This window comes from Cebus imitator, unplaced genomic scaffold (assembly GCF_001604975.1).
Source record: "Cebus imitator isolate Cc_AM_T3 unplaced genomic scaffold, Cebus_imitator-1.0 Scaffold296, whole genome shotgun sequence".
In the NCBI taxonomy this organism is placed as follows: domain Eukaryota; kingdom Metazoa; phylum Chordata; class Mammalia; order Primates; family Cebidae; genus Cebus; species Cebus imitator.
The window spans coordinates 2,019,628-2,042,085 of NW_016107611.1; the positions used below are offsets into that span (position 1 = coordinate 2,019,628).

A 22,458-nucleotide genomic window follows, 5' to 3' on the forward strand; every position below is an offset into this window, starting at 1 on the left:
CAAAAAAAAAAAAAAAAAAAAAAGATGTGCCTCTCATCTTCCACCATACTGGTGAGGCCTCTCCAGCCACGTGGAACTGTAAGTCCAATAGACCTCTTCTTTTCGTCAATTGCCCAGTCTTGGGTATGTCTTTATCAGTAGCATGAAAATGGACTAATACACTAATACACACACACATCCATACACATACACGACTGTCTAGGCGCACACCACACAAATACACAGACACACCTTAGTGCATGTGTCTTTATTTATGGATGATATAAAAGAAAAAACTTAAAAAACACCCCAAACCAAACACTGGTGGATCCCCTAATCGACGTGACCCCTCTTCCCACCCGGATAAATAGAGATTTCTGTCTGTCAGTCTACCCTCCCGCCCCCATAACCCGCTCTGCTATAGACATACTCTGGGTATATATTACTCTACTCGGCAATAGACATCTCCCGAAAATAGAATTCCTGCCCTGACACCTGACTCTGCCCTGACCGCGTCAGACCACCCGCCACTGTAGCACACTGGTGTCCTTGCCCCCCGTGGTCAGGGCCATGCTGTCATCCCACAAGAAGGCTACATTCGTCACGTGGCTGCTGTGTCCACCGTATTTGTGGCTGAGGGCCTGTTATAAAGAAAGAATAAGTGAAGAAAGGTCAGTGGGGGCAATGCCACCCCATGGTCCTCTTGTCTTGACCTGGTTCTTCCCTGCTCGTCCTCTTTTATTTATTTATTTATTTTGTCACTTAGGTGAGAGTGAAGTCAGGCATGAGCACAGCTTCAATGCAGCCTCGACCTCCTGGACTCAAGGGATCCTCCCACCTCAGTCTCCCAAGTAGCTGGGAATCACAGACATGCACCACCACATCTGGCTAATCTTTTATTTTTATAGCAGTGGGGTCTCCCTATGTTGCCAGGGCTAATAAGCCTTTTGTTTGAGAATCAACAGAACAGCTGGCGTGGTGGCTCACGTCTGTAATCCCAGCACTTTGGGAGGCTTGAGGTCAGGAGTTTGAGACTAGCCTGGCCAACATGGTAGAACCCCATCTCTACTAAAAATACAAATTTAGGTAGGGCGTGGTGGTTCACACTTGTCGTCCCAGCCCTTTGGGAGGCCAAGGCAGGCAGATCACCTGAGGTCAGGAGTTCAAGACCGGAATGGCCAACATGGTGAAATCCTGTCTCTACTAAAAATACAAAAACAATTATCCGGGCGTGGTGGCCCGTGCCTGTAGTCCCAGCTACTTGGGAGGCTGAGGCATGAGAATCACTTGAACCCCAGCAGTGGAGGTTGCAGTGAGCCAAGATCACGCTACTGCACTACAGCCTGGGCAACAGAGGGAGACTGTAAACACAAAAAACAAACACAAAACCCAGCAGGGTACCTGAATTGGTTTATTCAACAAGTTAATGGCGTAAATAGAAAAAGCACTGTGCACACGGGGAAGGCTGGTCTACATGATGAGATTTGAGATATAAGCAAATGCAACGTTTGGACCTTGGTTCAAATTATCTGCAGAAGGCCAGTCTGGGGAACATCAAGGAAATGTTAGTATGTACTGGTTATTAGATCATATTTAGGAATTGATGTCTTGTTTTTGCCTTCCTAGGGATGAGGCATGTAAGAAATTAATGCTAATGAGTAGGAGTGGTCAGGGGCTTGTGGATATATAGAAATTATCCTTATTATTTTATTATTATTATATTTTTGAGATGGAGTCTTGCTCTGTGCAGGACTCCAGGCTGGAGTGCAGTGGTGTGATCTCGGCTCGCTGCAACTCCGCCTCCCGGGTTCAGGCAATTTGCTGCCTCAGGCTCCTGAGTAGTTGGGATTATAGGCGCCTGCCACCACGCCTGGCTAATTTTTGTATTTTTAGTTGAAATGGGGTTTCACCATCTTGGCCAGGCTGGTCTTGAACTCTTGACCTCATGATCCACCTGCCTCGGCCTCCCAAAGTACTGGGATTACAGGCATGAGCCACTGTGCCTGATCTTTTTTTTTCTTTTGAGACAGAGTTTTGCTCTGTATCCCAGGCTGGAGTGCAGTGGCATGATATTGGCAACCTCTGCCTCCTGGGTTCAAGCGATTCTCCTGCCTCAGCCTCCTGAGAAGCTGGGATTACAGGCACCTGCCACCATGCCCAGGTAATTTTTGTATTTTTAGTAGAGATGGGGTCAGGCTGGTCTCAAGATGATCCTTCTTGGCCTCAGATGATCCATGGCCTCATCCTCCCAAAGTGCTGCAATTACAGGCATAAGCCACTGCATGTAGCCACATATGTGGTTTCTTAAAACTACACACTAGGACAGGTGCCGTGGCTCTCACCTGTAATCCCATAATTTTGAGAGGCTGAGGCGGACAGATCACCTGCGGTCAGGAGTTCAAGACCAGCCTGGCCAACAAGGTGAAACTCTGTCTCTACTAAAAATAAAAAATTAGCTGGGTGTGGTGGCACGTGCCTGTAATCCCAGCTACTAGGGAGGCTGAGGCAGGAGAATCACTTGAACCCAGGAGGTGGAGATTGCAGTGAGCCGAGATCATACCACTGCACTCCAGCCTGGGCAACAGTGAGACTCTGTCTCAAAAACAAATAAATAGGTCGGGCACAGTGGCTCAACCTGTAATCCCAGCACTTTGGGAGGCAGAGGCGGGCGGATCACCTGAGGCTGGGAGTTCCAGACCAGCCTGACCAACACGGAGAAACCCTGTCTCTACTAAAAATACAAAATTTGCTGGGCGTAGTGGCGCATGCCTGTAATCTCAGCTACTAGGGAGGCTGAGGCAGGAGAATCACTTGAACCTGGGAGGCGGAGGTTGCAGTGAGCTGACATTGTGCCATTGAACTCCATCCTGGGCAACAAAAGCAAAACTCTGTCTCAATAAATCAATAAAGAGTAAAAGAAGAGAAAGGAGAAAGAAGAAATGAAAAAAAAAAAGCCAAACCTGGTAATAGCTGAAGATGGGTAATAAGTACAGGAGGGGTCACTGTACTAGTCTTTCTGCTTTATGTATGAAAATTTCCTAGGAAAATGTTGAAACAACCCCTCTTCTGTTGGAACCAGAGAAAGGTAAAAATTTTTTTTTTTTTTTTTAAAGACTGGGTTTCACCATGTTGGTCAGGCTGGTCTTGAACTCCCAACCTCTGGTGATCCGCCCGCCTTGGCCTCCAAAGTGCTTGGATTACAGGCGTGCGCCACCACGCCCGGCCTGAGAAAGGTAAAATTAACATCTAGTTTTTTTTTGTTTTTGTCTTTGTTTTGAGACAAAGTCTTGCTCTGTCACCCAGGCTAGAGTACAGTGGTGCAATCATGGCTCACTGCAGCCTCAAGCCCCTGGGCTCAAGAAATGCTCCTGCCTCAGACTCCCTTGTAGCTGGGACTACAGGCGTGCACCACCATGCTTGGCTAATTTTGTGTATTGTTTGTAGAGACTGGGTCTCATTTTGTTGCCCAGGCTGGTCTTGAACTCCTGGCCTCAGGTGATCCTCTGGCTTCAGTCTTGCAAGCTGTTGCAATTACGTGTGAGCCACTGTGCCTGGCCTTAGCCTCCCTTAAAAACTTGTAAGATATGGTTGTATCTCCTGTGCCCAGGTACACAGTAGGTGCTCAATAAATATTTACTGAGGCATTAACAAGGATAAAATAACCAAAGAGCTCAGAATTGCAGTTGCTCAGAACTTCAGAGAGCCATGTCTCCAGCATGACACACTGAAATTCATCCACCTTTGGGTTAAGAAAGGCCCTTGGGCCGGGCGCGGTGGCTCAAGCCTGTAATCCCAGCACTTTGGGAGGGCGAGGTGGGTGGATCACGAGGTTAAGAGATTGAGACCATCCTGGTCAACATGGTGAAAACCCATCTCTACTAAAAATACAAAAATTAGCTGGGCGTGGTAGTGCGTGCCTGTAGTCCCACCTACTCGGGAGGCTGAGGCAAGAGAATTGCTTGAACCCAGGAGGCCGAGGTTGCAGTGAGCAGAGATCGCGCCATTGCACTCCAGCCTGGGTAACGAGTGAAACTCTGTCTAAAAAAAAAAAGAAAGGCCCTTGGGATCAAGACCACTGTCCTCCTTGTACAGATGGGGAAACTGAGGCTCAGAGAAGGGGTGGGGTTGGACTAGAGCTGCCTGAATCTTGTCCCCACCCCTGCTTGCTACCCCTGTCCCCCCCATCTCCCTAAGGGACTCACTCGAGGCTGACAACAGGGGTAGCTAAACAGGTGAACTTTGCCAAAGTCGTCAGCTGAAGCCAGCAACTTCCCATCGTGGGAGCGGGCCACCGCGTTGATATCCGTGCCATCCGCCCCTTCACACCAGATCCCTGTGGGCATGATGGAGGGAAGTGGTTAGATGTCAGCCATCCTCATTTGTTCTGACCTAGCCCGTATCAATATGACCATACGAGTCAGAATGACCTTTTTTTTTTTTTTTTTTGAGACTGAGTCTCACTCTGTCACCCAGGCTGGAGTGCAGCGGTGCCATCCTGGCTCACTTGCAACCTCCACCTCCCGGGGTTCAAGTGATTCTCCTGCCTCAGCTTCCCAAGTAGCTGGGATTACAGGCACGCACCACCACACCCAGCTAGCAGAATGACCTTCTTAAAATGTGAATCCGAGCCTGACCCTGCTCAACTCAGAACCCTTCCATGGCTCCCTGGTCACCTCGGAAGAAAGCACACGACTCTAAGCCTCACCAGGCCCCATCCACTGCTCCAGCCTCATCCCTCTTCAGTGCTCCTGTTAACCTCTGTAATGATTTGGCTACCCCGCCTCCCTGCATTTCTCTGAATGCCAAGTTCTGTGTCATGCCTGGGCTTTTGGATGTGCTATTCCCTTTCCCTAGAGACTGCTTTCCTTCTTCACTGCCCTGGAGAGTAACTCCTTATCCTCCAGGTCCTAGCTCAGATGTCTCTTCCTCCAGGAAGCCTTCCCTGATTCCCTTCCAGACTAGGCCCCACCTGGGTTTCTCTGTCCCAGCCCTGCTCACTCTGTGTCATCACTGTCCGTGGACAAGTCTACCTCCTCCACTAGACTATGAGCCCAGGAGAGTAGGGCTCCCAGTCATGGTCACTGCCAAGCCCATGGCGGCCACAGAACTGCTTAAGGAGTATGTATTCACTGCATTCATGCCCGAATGAATGGGCAGCTAGGGCACCAGCAGTGTGGGAATCTCCTGGTCAGTTACCACACCTATTTGGTTTCATTTTATTATAGCTCTAAACAGTCATCTCACGCTACCCTTTCCTCTTATACAAATACAGCCCACATGCAGTAAAGGAGCGAGCGTCCCACACTGGAGGTAAGCAGTAAGACTCTGGAAACCACCAGTGAGGATGTCTCTCCTCATTCCAGAACTCACCAAACACCCCAAACCCCAGGACACAAGTAGCTGTGGCCCATTCCATGTTCCTCACAGCATCCGCACTGGTGATCTGCTTACAGGCAGCCGGGTCCCCTGGGGCAGAAAATGGAAGGAGACATTCAGAGTTGGAAGAACTTCGGAGTAAACCCATCCCTTTCTTAGACATCGGGCGCTGAGGTCCAAGACAAAGACGGCTAAGGTCCCAGGGCTCATTCCACCTCTCAGAACTGGCTGAGATGGCTACATGCTGGGTTCTCACAGCCCACAGCATAAGCGAAGCATCTGCTTTGAAAACTGCATCTGGCTGGCTGTGGATGGCTCACACCTGTAATAACAGCAGGCGGTGTGAGCCACCGAGCCCAGCTGGATCACTTGAGGTCAGGGGTTTGAGACCAGCCTGGCCAAGATGGTGAAATACCGTCTCTACTAAATATATAAAAATTAGGCTGGGCATGGTGGCTCATGCTTGTAATCCCAGCACTTTGGGAGGCCGAGGCGGGCGGATCACCTGAGACCAGGAGTTTGAGACCAGCCTGGCCAGCATGGCGAAACCCCATGTCTACTAAAAATACAAAAAAAAAAAATTAGCTGGGCATGGTGGTGGACACCTGTAATCCCAGCTACTTGGGAGGCTGAGGCAGGAGAATCGCTTGAACCCGGGAGGCAGAGGCTGCAGTGAGCTGAGATCACCCCATTGCACTCCAGCCTGGGGGACAAAAGTGAAACTGCATCTCACTAAATAAATAATAAAAGTAGCTGGGCATGGTGGCATGCTCCTGTAATCCCAGCTACTGGGGGGTGGGGGTGCTGAGGCAGGAGAATCATTTGAACCTAGAAGGTGGAGGTTGCAGTGAGCCGAAATTGTGCCATTGCACTCCAGCCTAGGTGGCAGAGTAAGAGTCCGTCTCAAAATATAAAAATTAAAAAAATAGGCCGGGCGCGGTGGCTCAAGCCTGTAATCCCAGCACTTTGGGAGGCAGAGGCGGGTGGATCACTAGGTCAAGAGATCGAGACCATCCTGGTCAACATGGTGAAACCCCGTCTCTACTAAAAATACAAATAATTAGCTGGGCATGGTGGTGCGTGCCTGTAATCCCAGCTACTCAGGAGGCTGAGGCAGGAGAATTGCCTGAACCCAGGAGGCGGAGGTTGCGGTGAGCCGAGATCGCGCCATTGCACTCCAGGCCTGGGTAACATGAGTGAAACTCCGTCTCAAAAAAATAAAAAAATAAATAAAAAAAATAAAAAAAAAAAACAAACCTGCATCCTACCCATCTGGCCAGAAAGGGGAGGAATTGGCTAGAAGTGGGGTATACCAGGGAGAAAATCAGAACTCAGGGGTCCCTGAATTCCAAATCGGAAATAGCCTTAAACACCAACGGAGAGAGACTTGAAGCCCCTGCCTCCCCTCCCAGAACTCAGGGAAGTCTGCAAATCACACGTGCAAATAAGACGGAGGAAGAAACGTCTCTGGGTCCCGGAGAACTCACAGTACAGAATCTCATAGTCCCCGGAGTTGGTGACAAAGCAGCTGCTGTCCTGGGCCCAATCCAGGTGGGTGATAAAACTGGAATGGCCCTGCCGGGGAGGGAAGGGATGGTGTTAGAGCTGGAGAGGACGGAGCCAAGGAGAGGGGGACATGATTAAATCAGGAAAGTGGAAGGTCAAATACAGAGATAGGGTGAGAACACAAGGGGACTAAAGGAAAGATACATAGGCCTCTGGCGTGTGGGGCGGGGCCAGACTACTGTGGGCGGGGCCAGACTGTGATGGTCAGGGCTAGACAAAAAGCACTTAGAACACAATGGAGTTTAGAACAAGTGGGCAGAGCTAGACACGGAAGAACTGGCTTTGAATGTGAGGGGCGGGTCTACACAGAGGGGCGGTCTCGGAACGTGAGGGGCGGGGCTACACAGATGGTGAGCTTAGCACGTGGGGGCGGGGCTACACAAAGGGGCGGTCTCGGAACGTGAGAGGCGGGGCTACACGAAGGGGCGGGCTTAGAACACAAGAGGTGGTGAATGTGTGGGCGGGGCCAAGACTCCTTGCTCTGATCAGGGCACAATCAGTTGAGTGTTGAAGCTGCGCTCCCTTGAGGTAGAAAATTGGTTAATTCTGCACCCCCTGGGCGGGGTGGCGGCGCGGGCTGGGGGCCACTGCCCACTCACCGAGCACTTGCCCAGGCGGCTGACCTTGCGGCCGCCCTGGTCCACCGTGTACACGTACACCAAGTTGTCGTGGGAGCCCACGGCCAGGTACGCCCCGTCTGGGGGAGGGGGAGGGGGGCTATGAGGAGGCACCCAGGCTCCGCCCCCTCCTCGCCCAGACTCAGCCCCCTCAACAATCCCCAGCTCCATCCCCACTGCATCCCTCCGAGGCCTAGCAGTGCAGGCTCCACCCCTCCCTCTGCCAAGAACTCTGAGCCTCCGTCCCCTGGCCCTGCCACTCTGGTGTCCCAGGCCTGCTGCTTACCTGGGGAGAAGCTGACCACTGAGATCTGTTCATTGCCGTCTGTGTGGATAGCCACCAGGTCATGGGTCTCTGTGTCCAGCAGCAGCCATCTTGAAGGAGAGGGTGTGGTGGGGGAGGAGGGGTGAGCTGATCTGACAGAGAGCGGCTGCAATCTGTGGGGCCTGAGGGAGGGATCAGAGGGACCCCAGAAGAGATCCCGGCTGGACTCGGTGGCTGAGGCCTATAATCAATGCCAGCACTTTGGGAGGCCAAGGCGGGTGAATCGCTTTAGGTCAAGAGTTCAAAACCAGCCTGGCCAACATGGCGAAACCCCGTCTCTACTAAAAATACAAAAATTAGCTGGGCGTGGTGGCGCGTGCCTGTAATCCCAGCTACTGGGGAGGCTGATGCCCAAGAATTGCTTGAACCTGGAGGCAGAGGTTGCGGTGAGCGGAAATCACACCACTGCACTCCAGCCTGGGCGACAGAGTAAGACTCTGTCTCAAAAAAATGAAATAAAACAAGACCAGGTGCAGTGGCTCAGGCCTGTAATCCCAGCACTTTGGGGAAGGCTGGCCAACATGGTGAAACCCTGTCACTACTTTTTTTCTTTTCTTTTCTTTTCTTTGTAAAGACGGGGTTTCACCATGTTGGTCGAGCTGGTCTTGAACTCCCAACCTCAGGTGATCCGCCCACCTTGGCCTCCAAAGTGCTTGGATTACAGGCGTGACCCACCACGCCCGGCCGAGTCACTACTAAAAATCAAAAAAATTAGCCGGGCACAGTGGTAGGCACCTGTAATCCCAGCTACTTGGGAGGCTGAGGCAAGAAAATCGCTTGAACCTGGGAAGCAGTGGCTACAGTGAGCCAGAGGAATGTTGAGGGATCCTGGCTCAGTAAATTGTGGGATTTGCGAAAGCAAGAACAAGGGAGAAAGGGCCAGTTCCCCAGGGAGCAGAGAAGCCCTCCCCAAATGCCCTCCTCAGCTTTACCTGCCAGTTACTGTGCCCACAGCCAGGACAGAGCCGCTGGGATGGAAGCCGGCTGAGCGGGCAGGGTCCTGAGAAAGGAAGAAAAGAGGCAGGGCTCAGAGCTGAGGTCCTATGTCCATCTGGCCACTCTCCGTCCTCAGGGCCAACTCTAATCCTGACATGAGGGTTCTCCCCTCCCTCTGCTGCCCTTTGGGACCCCACCACCCCAGACCTGGCAGCCATTCCCCTTTACATTCCTGTAACATGTTAGCCTGAACGGAAAACATTCCTCCTGTCACTGCTGTCCTGGGATCCTTCCTTACTCCTAAATTCCCACAGCTTTATTCATCTAAGACGACTTTTTAAGGTAATTTGCTAGATGGGGGAATGGTGGGACAAAGGGCATCCAGAATTTTAAGACTCTTTTTATTTATTTATTTTTTGAGATGGAGTTTCACTCTGTCGCCCAGGCTGGAGTGCAATGGCACGGTCTCAGCTCACTGCAACCTCCGCCTCCCGAGTTCAAGTGCTTCTCCTGGCACAGACTACAGGTGACTGCCACCATGCCCAGCTAATTTTTGTATTTTTAGTAGAGACGGGGTTTCACCAGGTTGACCAGGCTGGTCTCCAACTCCTGACCTCAGGTGATCTGCCCACCTCAGCCTTTGAAAGTGGTGGGATTGCAGGTGTGAGCCGCTGCGCCCAGCCTCTTATTTTTCTTTTTTTGAGACAGAGTCTGACTCTGTTGCCCAGGCTGGAGTGTAGTGGTGCAATCTCAGCTCACTGCAACTTCCACCTCCTGGGCTCAGATGATCCTCCCACTTCAGCCTCCGGAGAAGCTGGGACTGTAGGAACATGCCACCATGCCCACCTTCCCCCCCCAATTTTTTGTAGAGATAGGGTTTGACCATGTGGCCCAGGCTGGTCTCAAACTCCTGGACTCACGGAATCCACCTGCTTCAGCCTCTCAAAGTGCTGGGATTACAGGTATGAGCCACCACACCCAGCTGCAATTTTTATTATTTGCAATTTTTATTGTTTACAATTTTTTATTTTTTAAAAGATGGGATTTCACCATGAGGGCCAGGCTGGTCTGAAACTCTTGACCTCAGGTGATCCATCCACTTTGGCCTCCCAAAGTGCTAGGATTACAGGCGTGAGCCATTGCGTCCGGCCTTCAATTTTTTTTTTTTTTTTTTTTGGAGACTGAGTCTTGCTCTGTGGCCAGGCTGGAGTGCAGTGGCACGATCTCTGCTTACTGCAACCTCTGCCTCCCCGGGTTCAAGCGATTCTCCTGCCTCAGCCTCCTGAGTAGCTGGGATTATAGGCGTGTGCCACCACACCCAGCTAATTTTTTGTATTCTAGTAGAGACGGGGTTTCACCATGTTGGCCAGGATGGTCTTGATCTCCTGACCTCGTGATCCACCCACCTTGGCCTCCCAAAGTCCAGGGATTACAGGCGTGAGCCACCATCCCGGGCCTCTTTTTACATTTTAATTAATGAAGTGTGAATAGCCGTACGTGGCTGGTGGTTACCCTATGGGACCGTGTAGCTCTACACTTGACTTGCAGCGATCGAAGCTTCCTTGAACTCAGTGCCTCCTGACTCCCTGCTCCTCACAGCAGCTCCCCTGATGGGTTGGTTCTGTATTGTCCTGGGCTCCCTTCCTGTCAAGAACCCACACCCCCAAACCTTCTGAGAGGCTTCTAAGCACCCAGTTCCCTGGACCAAATCCCTACCTTGCTTAAAAAGACCTTGTTTGGCTGGGCATGGTGGCTCACGCCTGTAATCCCAGCACTTTGGGAGGCCACGGTGGAGGGATCACAAGGTCAGATGTTCGAGACCAGCCTGGCCAATATGGTGAAACCCCGTCTCTACTAAAGATACAAAAATTAGCTGGGTGTGGTGGTGCATGCCTGTAATCCTAGCTACTCAGGAGGCTAAGGCAGGAGAATTGCTTGAACTTGGGAGACGGAGGTTTCAGTGAGCTGAGATCACTCCATTTCACTCCAGCCTGGGCAACAGAGCAAGACTCTGTCTCAAAACAAACAAACAAAAAAACAAAAAACACAAAAAGACCTTGTTAGGTGTCAGTCTGCTGTGCTGAGCCCTGATACGTGGAGAAGCGTAGTTTTGTTAGAATGGTGCGATTCCAGTCCCCGGGCCCCTTACCTCGATGATCCTGCTCCACAGAGGCTGGTGGGTCTCTGAGCTCCACAGATGCACCAGCTTATCCTGCCCACAGGTCACAAACTGGGCCCGGCTGGGGTGTGCGGCGAGACCCCACAGCTCTTCCACATGGCCCTGGTGGAAAGGGAGGATGGCAGGATGGAGACTGCAACTCTGGCCTTTTCCCACCCAACCCTAATGTCAGACAGGAAGTCCTGGATGAGCCCCAGCAATGCACCCTGCACCAGCAGGACCCAGGGAACACCTTTTCCAATGTCTCAGACAGGGACCTTGCCTGGGCATCTGGACCCATGCCCTGGTGTGTGACTCAAGGCAAATCCTGCCCCTTCTGCAGGGACCTCTGCTTTCCTCTTTGCACAATGGGAGGCAGGAGGGCTTGGTGGCTCAGAGCTTGAACCTCAGGGGGCAGACAGGCCGCACCCTGGCCACACACCTCCCAGGCCTCCAGCTCCAAGGATCTGGGAAGGCCATTCTAGAGCCCAGAAGTCTCAGGGACCTCATGGAGGGCACTAAACCTCATGGCTCTGACCCTTGGCTCTCTATTACTGAGCGAGGGCAGTCACCTAGGGAGGTGACATCTCCTTGGAGCCTCAGTTTGAAAGTCTGTAAAATGAGGCCAATTGGTATGTGTGCCTCATTGCATTCTTGTGCTCACTCAAATGCTGGCCGGGCATGGTGGCTCATGCCCGTAATCCCAGCACTTTGGGAGGCTGAGGAGGGAAGATTGTTTGAGCTCAGGAGTTCGAGACCAGCCTGGGTAACATGGCAAAATCCTGTCTCTACAAAAAATAGAAAAATTTGCTAGGTGTGGTGGTGCACACCTGTAGTCCCAGCTACTCGAGAGGCTGAGGCCGGAGGATCCCTTGAGCCCAGGAGATGGAGGATGCAGTGAGCTGAGATGGCACCACTGTGCTCCAGGCTGGGTGACAGAGTGAGACCCTGCCTCAAAAATAAATAAATAAACGCTAAACATAAGGATAATTCAGAGAAGGTGGTCACAAAATGGAAATATCTATTATTATTTATAACAATTTTTTTTGAGACGAAGCTTCACTCTGTCACCCAGGCTGGAGTGCAGTGGTGGGATCTCAGCTCACTGTAGCCTCTGCCTCCCAGGTTCAAGCAATTCTCCTGCCTCGGCTTCTTGAGTAACTGGGATTACAGGCACACATCACCATGCCCAGCTAATGTTTTGTATTTTTAGTATAGATGGGATTTCGCCAAGTCGCCCAGGCTGGTCTCAAACTCCTGATATCAAGTGATCTGCCTGCCTTGGCCTGCCAAAGTAATATTAATATTATAATTAATAACTATAATAACCAGCATAATACTATGGACTGGGTGCAGTGGCTCACACCTATAACCCCAGCATTTTGGGAGACTGAGGTGGGTGGATCACCTGAGGTCAGGAGAATCACTTGAACCCAGGAGGCAGACGTTGCAGTGAGCTGAGATTGAGCCACTGCATTCCAGCCCCGGCGACGGAGAAAACTCTGTCTCAAAAATTTAAAAAAAAAAAGAAAGAAAAAGAAAAGAAAGTTTGGGCACGCTCATGTCTGTAATCTCAGCACTTTGTGAGGCCGAGGCGGGTGGATCACTTGAGGTCAGGAAGCTCAAGACCAACCTGTCCAACATGGTGAAACCCATTTCTACCAAAAATACAAAAGTTAGCTGGGCATGGTGGTGCACACCTGTAGGTTCAGCTACTGGGGAGGCTGAGGCAGGAGAATCACTTGAAGCTGAGAGGTGGAGGTTGCAGTGAGCTGAGATTGCGCCACTGTGCTCCAGCCTGGGTGGCAGAACAAGACTCTGTCTCAAAAAAAAAGATAAAGGGGCCGGGCGCGGTGGCTCACGCCTGTAATCCCAGCACTTTGGAAGGCCGAGGCGGGTGGATCACGAGGTCAAGAGATCGAGACCATCCTGGTCAACATGGTGAAACTCCGTCTCTACTAAAAATACAAAACATTAGCTGGACATGGTGGCGCGTGCCTGTAATCCCAGCTACTCAGGAGGTTGAGGCAGGAGAATTGCCTGAACCCAGGAGGCGGAGGTTGCGGTGAGCCGAGATCGCGCCATTGCACTCCAGCCTGGGTAACAAGAGCGAAACTCCGTCTCAAAAAAAAAGATAAAGATAAATTTATAAATATAGTGCTTCCCGGTAGGTGAGTTCTTTAACTGGGCCAAGGATAAGGAAGGGAGGCAGGAGGCCCGGGAGGGAGAAGCAGGCATTTGAGCTGCGAGAAGAAATGCAGGCAGAATCCAGCAGGGCCTTCCCAAATCCGTGGAGCTGGAGACTGGAGAGGTGTGTGACCAGGGCGTCTGCAGCCATGGGACAACCTGTAGGGACACTCACCAGCCTGAAGGATGCCACCCCCAGTCACCGTGGCCTGAGGCAGCACAGTTGGAGAGGGGCCCAGGGTCCCTTTGCTGCGCCCGCAGTTAAACTCTTGGTTGCTAGATCATGGGAAGGGGTCCTGCGTCAGGGCCAGGTCAGAGAAGGGACAGAGCAGGGAGGTGAGAACTGGGAGTGGGGAGGAGTGGATGATGCAGGAGAGACAAGGGAAAGAGCTAGGAAGAGGGGAGGCTCCAGGGGAGAGGCGCACCTGGACCAGCAGCGAGAAGCCCGTGTGGATGGAGCCCTGCAGGATGGAATTGCGGGTGGTCCCCACGTACAGTGTGTCTCCGTGGCCCTCTGCCACGGTGCGCACCGGGCCAAAGTCCTCGGGGACCTGGGTCGGCAGATAAGAGGGGAGATAAGAAGGATGCGCACGGGGGTGGGCATGCGGTGACATGCTGGGGGGAGGAGGGTCTAGTGCTGGGAGCCCTAGGGGGCTGGGGGGTGGGAGGACCTCTCCATCCCCATCTGAGCCCACTGCCCCTCCTCACCTCCACTTCCTGCAGCTTGCTGTAGTCAGAACCCCAGAGGACCACTCGCCGATCTCGGCCCCCTCCAGACACCAGCGTCCCGTCCCGCAGGGCGCAGAGCCCAAACACGCCGCCATCGTGGGCGCCCAGCACCGCCTGTGTGATACGGTTCCCGCCTGCGGGGTGGCCAGGAGCAGGGTCAGCATGGAGAAGCCACCCCTGTGCTGACCCCAGAAAGCATCTTGAACTCTCAAGCCTATCTCAAGCCTACGTCCATCCATTCACAGCCAACTTTTCACCTTCTTTTTTTTTTTGAGACTGAATCTCTCTCTGTCACCGAGGCTAGAGTGCAGTGGTGCTATCTCGGCTTACTTCAACCTCTGCCTCCTGGGTTCAAGTGATTCTCCTGCCTCAGCCTCCTGAGTAGCTGGGATTACAAGCACCGGCTACCATGACAGCTAATTTTTTATGTTTCTAGTAGAGATGGGGTTTCACCATGTTGGCCAGGCTGGTCTCGAACCCCTGACTGCAAGCGATCCACCTAACTCAGCCTCCCAAAGTGCTGGGATTACAGGTGTGAGCCACCACCCCTGGCCTTAATTTTTGTAATTTTAGTAGAGACGGGGTTTCACCATGTTGGCCAGGCTAGTCTCAAAATCCTGCCCTCAAGTGATCCTCCCACCTGGGCCCCCAAAGTCCTGGGATTATAGGTGTGAGCCACTGCCCCTGGCCCAAGCCGGGCACTGTTTACACCAGACATGTACATCTTTCCATCCACCCACCCATCCAATACCTTGAGGCCCTGCAGGATGGCCCGGTGGTGGGCCTGGTGATGTGGAAAGGAATCAGATTCAGTCCCTGCCCCAAGGAGTTTACTCTGGGAAAGACACACTGCCACCAATTATTCAGAACTTATTCTCACCTGTCCTATCTCAAGGAAAGCTCAGAACAGCCCTGTCAGGAGATAGTGATATGATACCCATTTTACAGATGAGTCAACTGTGTCTCAAAGGGACGTGATTTTCCCAAGGCTGCATAGAGAGCACACTATCTCGCTGGGACCTGAGCCTACGCCCTCCCGACTCCCCTCCCGTTACATAGCTCTGCCCTGGGGTAACCCCACAGGAATCAGGCTCCCGAAGGCCAGCAGAACTGAAGCTTAGAGATAATCCCTGTCTCCTCTCATTCACTTATCTGAGGCCCAGAGAGTTTGAAAAGGCTTTACCCAAAGTCAGAGTGACACCTGGTTCACGCCTCTCTCCAACATACCCATATGCTGTGGGTAAAGGGCAGGGAGGGGCCTTGGGGGCAAGTGCCCTCACTCTGCCCTGCTCAGCTGTGTGCTGGGTCCCTTCCTTCCTCAGCCCTTTGGTTTTTCCTTTTTTTCTGAGACAGGGTCCCATTCTGTCACCCAGGCTGGAGTGCAGTACGTGGTCACAGCTCACTGCAGCCTTGACTTCCTAGGCTCAATTAATCCTCCCACCTCAGTCTCCTAAGTAGCTGGGATCACAGGCGCATGCCGTTCCCCCTGGTTATTTTTATTTTATTTTATTTTATTTTAGACAGAATCTTGCTCTGTTGCTCAGGCTGGAGTGCAGTGGCACTATCTTGGCTCATTGCACCTCCACCTCCCTGTTCAAGTAATCCTCATGCCTCAGTCTCCTGAGTAGCTGGGATTACAGGGACTCACCACCACACTTGGCTAATTTTGTATTTTTAGTAGAGATGGGGTTTCGCTATCTTGGCCAGGCTGGTCTCAAACTCCTGACCTCAGGTGATCCTCCTGCCTTGGCCTCCCAAAGTACTGGGATTACAAGGGTGGGCCACCCAGCCTGGCCTGCTATTTTTTAAATTTTTTGTAGATATGGGGTCTCACTATGTTGCCTAGGCTGGTCTAGAACTCCTGGGCTCAGGCCGGGCGCGGTGGCTCAAGCCTGTAATCCCAGCACTGTGGGAGGCCGAGGCGGGTGGATCACGAGGTCAAGAGATCGAGACCATCCTGGTCAACATGGTGAAACCCCGTCTCTACTAAAACTACAAAAAATTAGCTGGGCATGGTGGCGCGTGCCTGTAATCCCAGCTATTCAGGAGGCTGAGGCAGGAGAATTGCCTGAACCCGGGAGGCGGAGGTTGCGGTGAGCCGAGATCGCGCCATTGCACTCCAGCCTGGGTAACAAGAGCGAAACTCTGAACTCCTGGGCTCAAGCAACCTTCCTGCCTTGACCTCCCTAAGTACTACCCATTAATTTATTAAAAAACTCATCCATTGGTTGGAACAAGCATTTCTTCAACTACTGGCTAAAACAATCAAGTCATTTATTTACTTTTTTTTTTTTTTTTTCAATGGAGTCTCGCTCTGTCGCCAGGCTGGAGGGCAGTAGTGCCACCTCGGCTCACTGCAACCTCAGCCTCCCGGATTCAAGTGATTCTCCTGCCTCAGCCTCCCAAGTAGCTGGGAGTACAGGCGTGCGCCACCATGCCCAGCTAATTTTTGTATTTTTAGTAGAGTTGGGGTTTCATCATGTTGGCCAAGATGCTCTCAATCTCTTGACCTTGTGATCTGCTGGCCTTGGCCTCCCAAAGTGCTGGGATTACAAGCGTGAGCCACCGCGCCCAGCCAAAATCAAGTCATTGATTCATTCAATCATTGATCAACTTCTTGGAACAATCTGTTTTTCATAACACATTAATCCATTGGCTGAAACATTCATTCATTCACTGCTGTATAGATCACTGCCTGAGACAAAATCTATTCAGTAACATAGCTGGCCATTAGTGGTGACAAACACGCATTTGTTCTTTACCCAGTCACTCTCCCTTTAAGGAGGATGACACATTCACTTACTTATTCTTCCATCCGTTTCCTGGGATGACACCTTCATTCATTCCTTCATTCACTCATTCATTGATCCACACGCTGGGACAGAGCATCTGTCCACGTATCCATTCTACCCATCTGTCCTTCCTTCCATCCACCCGTCCATCCATTCACCAGCTAACCACAACTGAGCTAACTCATTGATTTATAATCTGGACTCGATCCCTAACATGGGATTTCCAGAGGGCAGGGCCGGGGGGGTCAGTAAAGATTTCATGGAGATGGGGTATTTGAGCTGAGCTTTGAGAAGGTGCTGGAATTGGACAGGTAAGGATTTCATCTGTTTACATTCATTCCACACAAGCAGCATTCCACGAAGGGAGGCAGAGCCAGGAGTGTTTGGGAAGACTGGATTGGGGACCAAACAGATGGGATAACACTGACCTTTGCCCCAAACATAGAGGTTTCCTCCAGAGTCCCCTGTGACCACGTCGCCACCTTCCAAAAAGGTCACACACAGCACATACTTCGGTTTCTCATGTTTCTAAGGTGGGGGAGGAAAGGAAGGCGTCAGAGCGTCACTGAAGCAGGTGGCCTCCCAGAGGTCATCTGTCACCCAGGTCTGTGCCAAGGAATCCCCTCTATGCATTTGGATGTAAGGCCCTGTGTGGAGTGCTCCCTTCCCCAACCTGCCTCCATCCAGTCTGCAGTGCTCAGGTGGCCTAGAGGTTCTGACCACAACTGTCTTGCATTCCTACCCCTGGGCCCACTTCCTGCCCTCTCTCTGCTCCCCCGACTCTTTTTTTGAGACACAGTCTCACCTGTCATCCAGGCTGGAGTGTAGTGGCACGATCTCGGCTCACTGCACCCTCTGCCTCCCAGGTTCAAGCGATTCTCCCGCCTCAGCTTCCCCAGTAGCTGGGATTACAGGCGCCCACCACCACGCCCAGCTAAATTTTGTATTTTTTTAGTAGAGTCAGGGTTTCACCATGTTGGCCAGGATGGTCTCGATCTCCTGACCTCGTGATCCGCCTGCCTCGGCCTCCCAAAGTGCTGGGATTACAGGCATGAGCCACTGCAGCCAGCCTAATTTTGTATTTTTAGTAGAGACGGGATTTTGCCATGTTGGTCAGGCTGGTCTGACCTCCTGATCTCAAGGGACCTGCCCGCCTCGGCCTCCCAAAGTGCTGTGATTGCAGGCGTGAGCCACCACGCTCGGCCTGGTCCCCCTGAATTCTCCCCTCCAGCTGGCCCCTGATTTGTTGTGTCGCTCCTTCTCCCTCCTCATCTTCAGCCTCTCTCTGCGTCCCCTTCCCTGCCTCACTCCACCTCCTCAGTATCTGTTTCACCTCCCTCCATGCCCAGCGTTCTCTGAGCTTCCCTCTTGGAGTGGAACTCCCATCTCCACCAAAGGCAATGAACCCTATGGGAGGAGACCCTGGGTCTTTCTGCCCTCTGCTTCCCACTCAGTTCGCCTGTCTCAGCTTGTGGCTCTCTCAGCCAGGCAGCCTCTGAGTTTTCTGATTATCTGTAACATTGACAACTGCAATATTCTTATCAGAGAACCAGCATTTTTTTTTGGGGGGGCAGACAGGGTCTCACTCTGTCACCCAGGCTGGAGTGCAGTGACCATCATGGCTCATTGCAGCATCAACCTCCTGGGATCAATTGATCCTTCCTTCTCAGCCTCCCAGATAGCTGGGATTACAGGTGCGTGTATACCACCATGCCCAGCTAATTTTTGTATTTTTTGTAGATATGAGGTCTCACCGTGTTGCCCAGGCTGGTCTTGAACTCCTGGGCTCAGGTGATCCTCCCACCTCAGCCTCCCAATATGCTGGGATTACAGGCGGAAGCCACCTTGCCACAGTATCCACTTATGGAGCACTTACTGTCTGCTGGGGCTGCTATATTCTTCATCCCTATGAATTCTAACAACTTTTTTTTTTCCCTGAAACAGGGTCTCGCTCTATCACCCAGGCTGGAGTGATCATTCAATCACAGCTCGCTGCAGCTGTGATCTCAAGTGATCCTCCCACCTCGCAGTGCCCGGCCTCCCTCATAACTCCAGGGTTAAGGTGGATCATCTCCATGGCATGGAGAAAGAAACTGAGGCCCTGGCAGGCAACATCTCAGCGTCCCCGTAATCCCAAGCCCCTGCCATCCTCTGGGGGATCTTGCTACCTCCCTGCCCGTCCCTGACTACCTCTCACAGGGCCAGCCTGTCCCCTAAGCCCCCGGTACTCACCTCAAAGAGGCCCTGCCTCTTGCTCAAGCTGCCCCCTTCCAAGGTCCAGAAGTAGATGTGAGATTTCCCGCAGGTGATAAGCACAGTGGGGTCCGTGGGATGGAAGGTGGCTACCAATACAGCCTCGTTGGAGCACTTTGGGGGGTGGGGAAGATTCTGAATGAGGACCTCAAAATCCCCAAGGCTACTATACCCCCCCACACAGGCTGCCCTATATGGCTGTTTGAGTTGTGCACTGCACACCTGAACTTTTCCTTTTTGTTTTCCGAGATGGAGTCTTGCTCGGTTGCCCAGGCTGGAGTGCAGTGGTAGGATCCTGGCTCACTGCAACCTCTGCCTCCCGGGTTCAAGTGATTCTCCTGCCTCAGCCTCTGGCGTAGCTGGCACTACAGGTGCATGCCACCACGCCTGGCTAATTTTCTGTATCTTTAGTAGAGACGGGGTTTCACCATGTTGGCCAGGCTGGTCTTAAATTCCTGACCTCATGATCTGCTCACCTCAACCTCCCAAAGTGCTGGGATTACAGGTGTGAACCACGGCGCGGTACGTAACCATTAGTTCTTTTAATCCTCACAGCACATTGTGAGGTTAAAAACTGAGGCTCAGAGAGGGTAAACCATTTACTTAAGGCCACATAGCTAGGCAAGAGTTGCGTCTGGAACCCAGTTCACCTAGACCTAATTCCAGAGCCCAGCTTCTCCACCATTTCTCTTTCCCTAAACACTGAGCCTTAATCCAAAACCCAGGTTACCGCCAGGAAGAGTGGCTCATGCCTGTAATCCCAGCACTTTGGGAGGCCAAGGCAGGTGGATCACCTGAGGTCAAGAGTTCGAAACCAGCCTGGCCAACACGGTGAAACCCTATCTCTACTAAAAATACAAAAATTAGCCAGGCATGGGGGCGTGCACCTGTAGTCCCAGCTACTCAGGAGGCTGAGGCAGGAGAATTGCTTGAACCTGGGAGGTGGAGGTTACAGTGAGCCAAGATCGTGTCACTGTACTCCAGCCTAGGTAATAAGAGTGAAACTCCATCTCAAAAAGAAAAAAACACCAGGTTTCCTGCCCCAAGCTCAGGACAGGTGTGCAACCTTAGGCAAGCATCTCTTCCCCTCACCATGCCTCATCCAGAGGATAGGCCACCTCCCAGAGAGGCACATTGAGACACCGAAGGAATGCAGAGTCAGCAGCCACCTCAAACCCAGCCATCTGTTGCGCCTGGTCCATCCAACCCATCCCCCCACCTCCTCACCAAGGCCCTACGAGGAAGATGCTAGCATTATCCCCGATTTATTTTATCTATTTAGTGGTTTTTTTTTAGACAGGGTCTCACTCTGTTGCCCAGGCTGGAGTGCAATGGTGTAATCATGGCTCACTGCAGCCTCAACCGACCAGGCTCAATTGATCCTCCTACCTCAGCCTCCCAAGTAGTTGGGACTACAGGTGCACACCACACCCAGCCAATTTTTTTTTTAAAGTAGAGATAGATCTCATTATGTTGCCCAGGCTGCTGATCTCAAACTTCCGAGCTCGAGCAAGCAATCCTCTCATGTTGGCCTCCCAAAGTGCTAGGATTACAGGTGCGAGCCACCTTGCCCAGCCTATTAGCTCCATATTACAGATGAGGCCGCCAAGGCTCTGAGAGGGCAAGCCACTTGCTCAAAGTTACACAGCCAGCAAGTAGTAAAGCCAGGGTTTAAACACGGGTCTGGTTGCAGACTCCTAACCACGGAGCTTGGGCAAGTCTCACAGTAGAACCCCAGGGGGAGGAGATGAGAAAAGTCACCTCACCTTGACATCCACCACCTTGATCTCCTTGGCCCAGTCCCACACAGACAGCATGTGATCATTGGATTCGTCCACGGCACACAGCAGGTTGCCCCCATTCTACAGAGGAGAGAGGAGGGGGACAGAGGCAAGGGGAGTCAGGGCCCATCCTCCCCCCATGCCCACAAGGCCTGTTGTGAGGCTTTCCGGCCGGGCACAGTGGCTCATGCCTGTAATCATAGCACTTTGGGAGGCCTAGGTGGGAGGATTGCTTGAGCCCAGCAGTTTGAGGCCAGCCTGAGCAATTTAGGGACACCCTATCTCTTAAAAATTTTTTTGTAATTAAATTTTTTTTTTTTTTTTTTTGAGACGGAGTTTCGCTCTTGTTACCCAGGCTGGAGTGCAATGGCGCCATCTCAGCTCACCGCAACCTCTGCCTCCTGGGTTCAAGCAATTCTCCTGCCTCAGCCTCCTGAGTAGCTGGGACTACAGGCACGCGCCACCATGCCCAGCTAATTTTTCGTAGTTTTAGTAGAGACGGGGTTTCACCATGTTGACCAGGATGGTCTCGATCTCTTGACCTCGTGATCCACCCGCCTCGGCCTCCCAAAGTGCTGGGATTACAGGCTTGAGCCACCGCGCCCGGCCAAATATTTTTTTTAAAAAAGGTGGGGCACAGTGGCTCATGCCTAAAATCCCAGCACTTTGGGAGGCCAAGGTGGGTGGATCACGAGGTCAGGAGATCAAGACTATCCTGGCTGACACTGTGAAACCCTGTCTCTACTAAAAATACCAAAATTAGCTGGGCATGGTGGCATACGCCTGTAATCCCAGCTACTTGGGAGGCTGAGGCAGGAGAATTGCTTGAACCCAGGAGGAGGAAGTTGCAGTGAGCCGAGATCGCACCATTGCACTCCAGCCTGGATAACAAGAGCGAAACTCCGTCTCAAAAAAAAAAAAAAAAGACTCAAATGCCCTGATCATGTCCCAGGAAATACATTAAAACACACCCTCCATTAGGAGCTATAAAGACATCTGAAATGGTTTTTATACCAGGTCTTGAAATGACTCATCCCTAAGAAACTCATCTCATTTGCCCTCAGCTATTGTTTCTTCACAGCCAGGAATTCCTGCTATCATCTCATTTGAATTTACATATAGAATGTCTGACGTTACCTGAAATTCTGCAATTAAGAAAGTTGGTATCGTGTTGGGTTTTTGTTTGTTTGCTTGTTTCTGAGACTGAGTCTTACTCTATTGCCCAGGCTGGAGTACAGTGGCGGGATCTTGGCTCACTGCAACCTCTGCCTCCCGGGTTCAAGCGATTTCCCTGCCTCAGACTCCCAAGTAGCTGGGACTACAGGCTTGCACCACCACGCCCAGCTAATTTTTGTATTTTCAGTAGAGACGGGTTTCACCATGTTGCCCTGGATGTTCTCGATCTCCTGACCTTGTGATCCACACACCTCAGCCTCCCAAAGTGCTGGGATTACAGGCATGAGCCATCGAGCCACGCCAGCCCTCTCAGGCATTTTAAACCCAGTGCCTAGGGCCCAGCTGCTCCTTGCCCATTTGCAGGCAGGTTTTGGCATGTCCATGCAGAGATAAGTACAGAAAGCAAGAGTAAGCCTTTAGGAATTTGGAGAGCAATTTGACAGCAGCACAACATCCAAGTGTGTGATTGTGGGCTTTTTTTAAAAAAATCATATTTTGGGCCGGGCGCGGTGGCTCAAGCCTGTAATCCCAGCACTTTGGGAGGCCGAGGCGGGTGGATCACGAGGTCAAGAGATCGAGACCA

The 22,458-nt window shown here is 51.9% G+C and overlaps 1 protein-coding gene across 4 annotated transcripts in view; it reads right to left on the minus strand.

Moving 5' to 3' along the window:
* Positions 1–232: 232 nt before the first annotated feature.
* The window catches only part of EML2 (EMAP like 2), a 41,120-nt gene continuing 18,894 nt past the window's right edge, over positions 233–22,458 (minus strand). For 3 of the 4 annotated variants that reach the window (XM_017502494.2, XM_037729245.1, XM_037729246.1), the window contains 13 exons: positions 20,685–20,780; positions 18,898–19,032; positions 17,094–17,193; positions 13,853–14,007; positions 13,570–13,695; positions 10,949–11,080; positions 8,796–8,863; positions 7,825–7,913; positions 7,521–7,618; positions 6,843–6,930; positions 5,350–5,445; positions 4,182–4,312; positions 233–620 (listed from right to left, as the gene is read on the minus strand). In XM_017502494.2, the coding sequence (XP_017357983.2) occupies positions 495–620; positions 4,182–4,312; positions 5,350–5,445; positions 6,843–6,930; positions 7,521–7,618; positions 7,825–7,913; positions 8,796–8,863; positions 10,949–11,080; positions 13,570–13,695; positions 13,853–14,007; positions 17,094–17,193; positions 18,898–19,032; positions 20,685–20,780 (1,440 nt within the window). In that variant the 3' untranslated portion in view covers positions 233–494. The remainder of the gene's footprint in view (positions 621–4,181; positions 4,313–5,349; positions 5,446–6,842; positions 6,931–7,520; positions 7,619–7,824; positions 7,914–8,795; positions 8,864–10,948; positions 11,081–13,569; positions 13,696–13,852; positions 14,008–17,093; positions 17,194–18,897; positions 19,033–20,684; positions 20,781–22,458) is intronic. The other variant, XR_005196034.1, reaches the window with a different exon arrangement.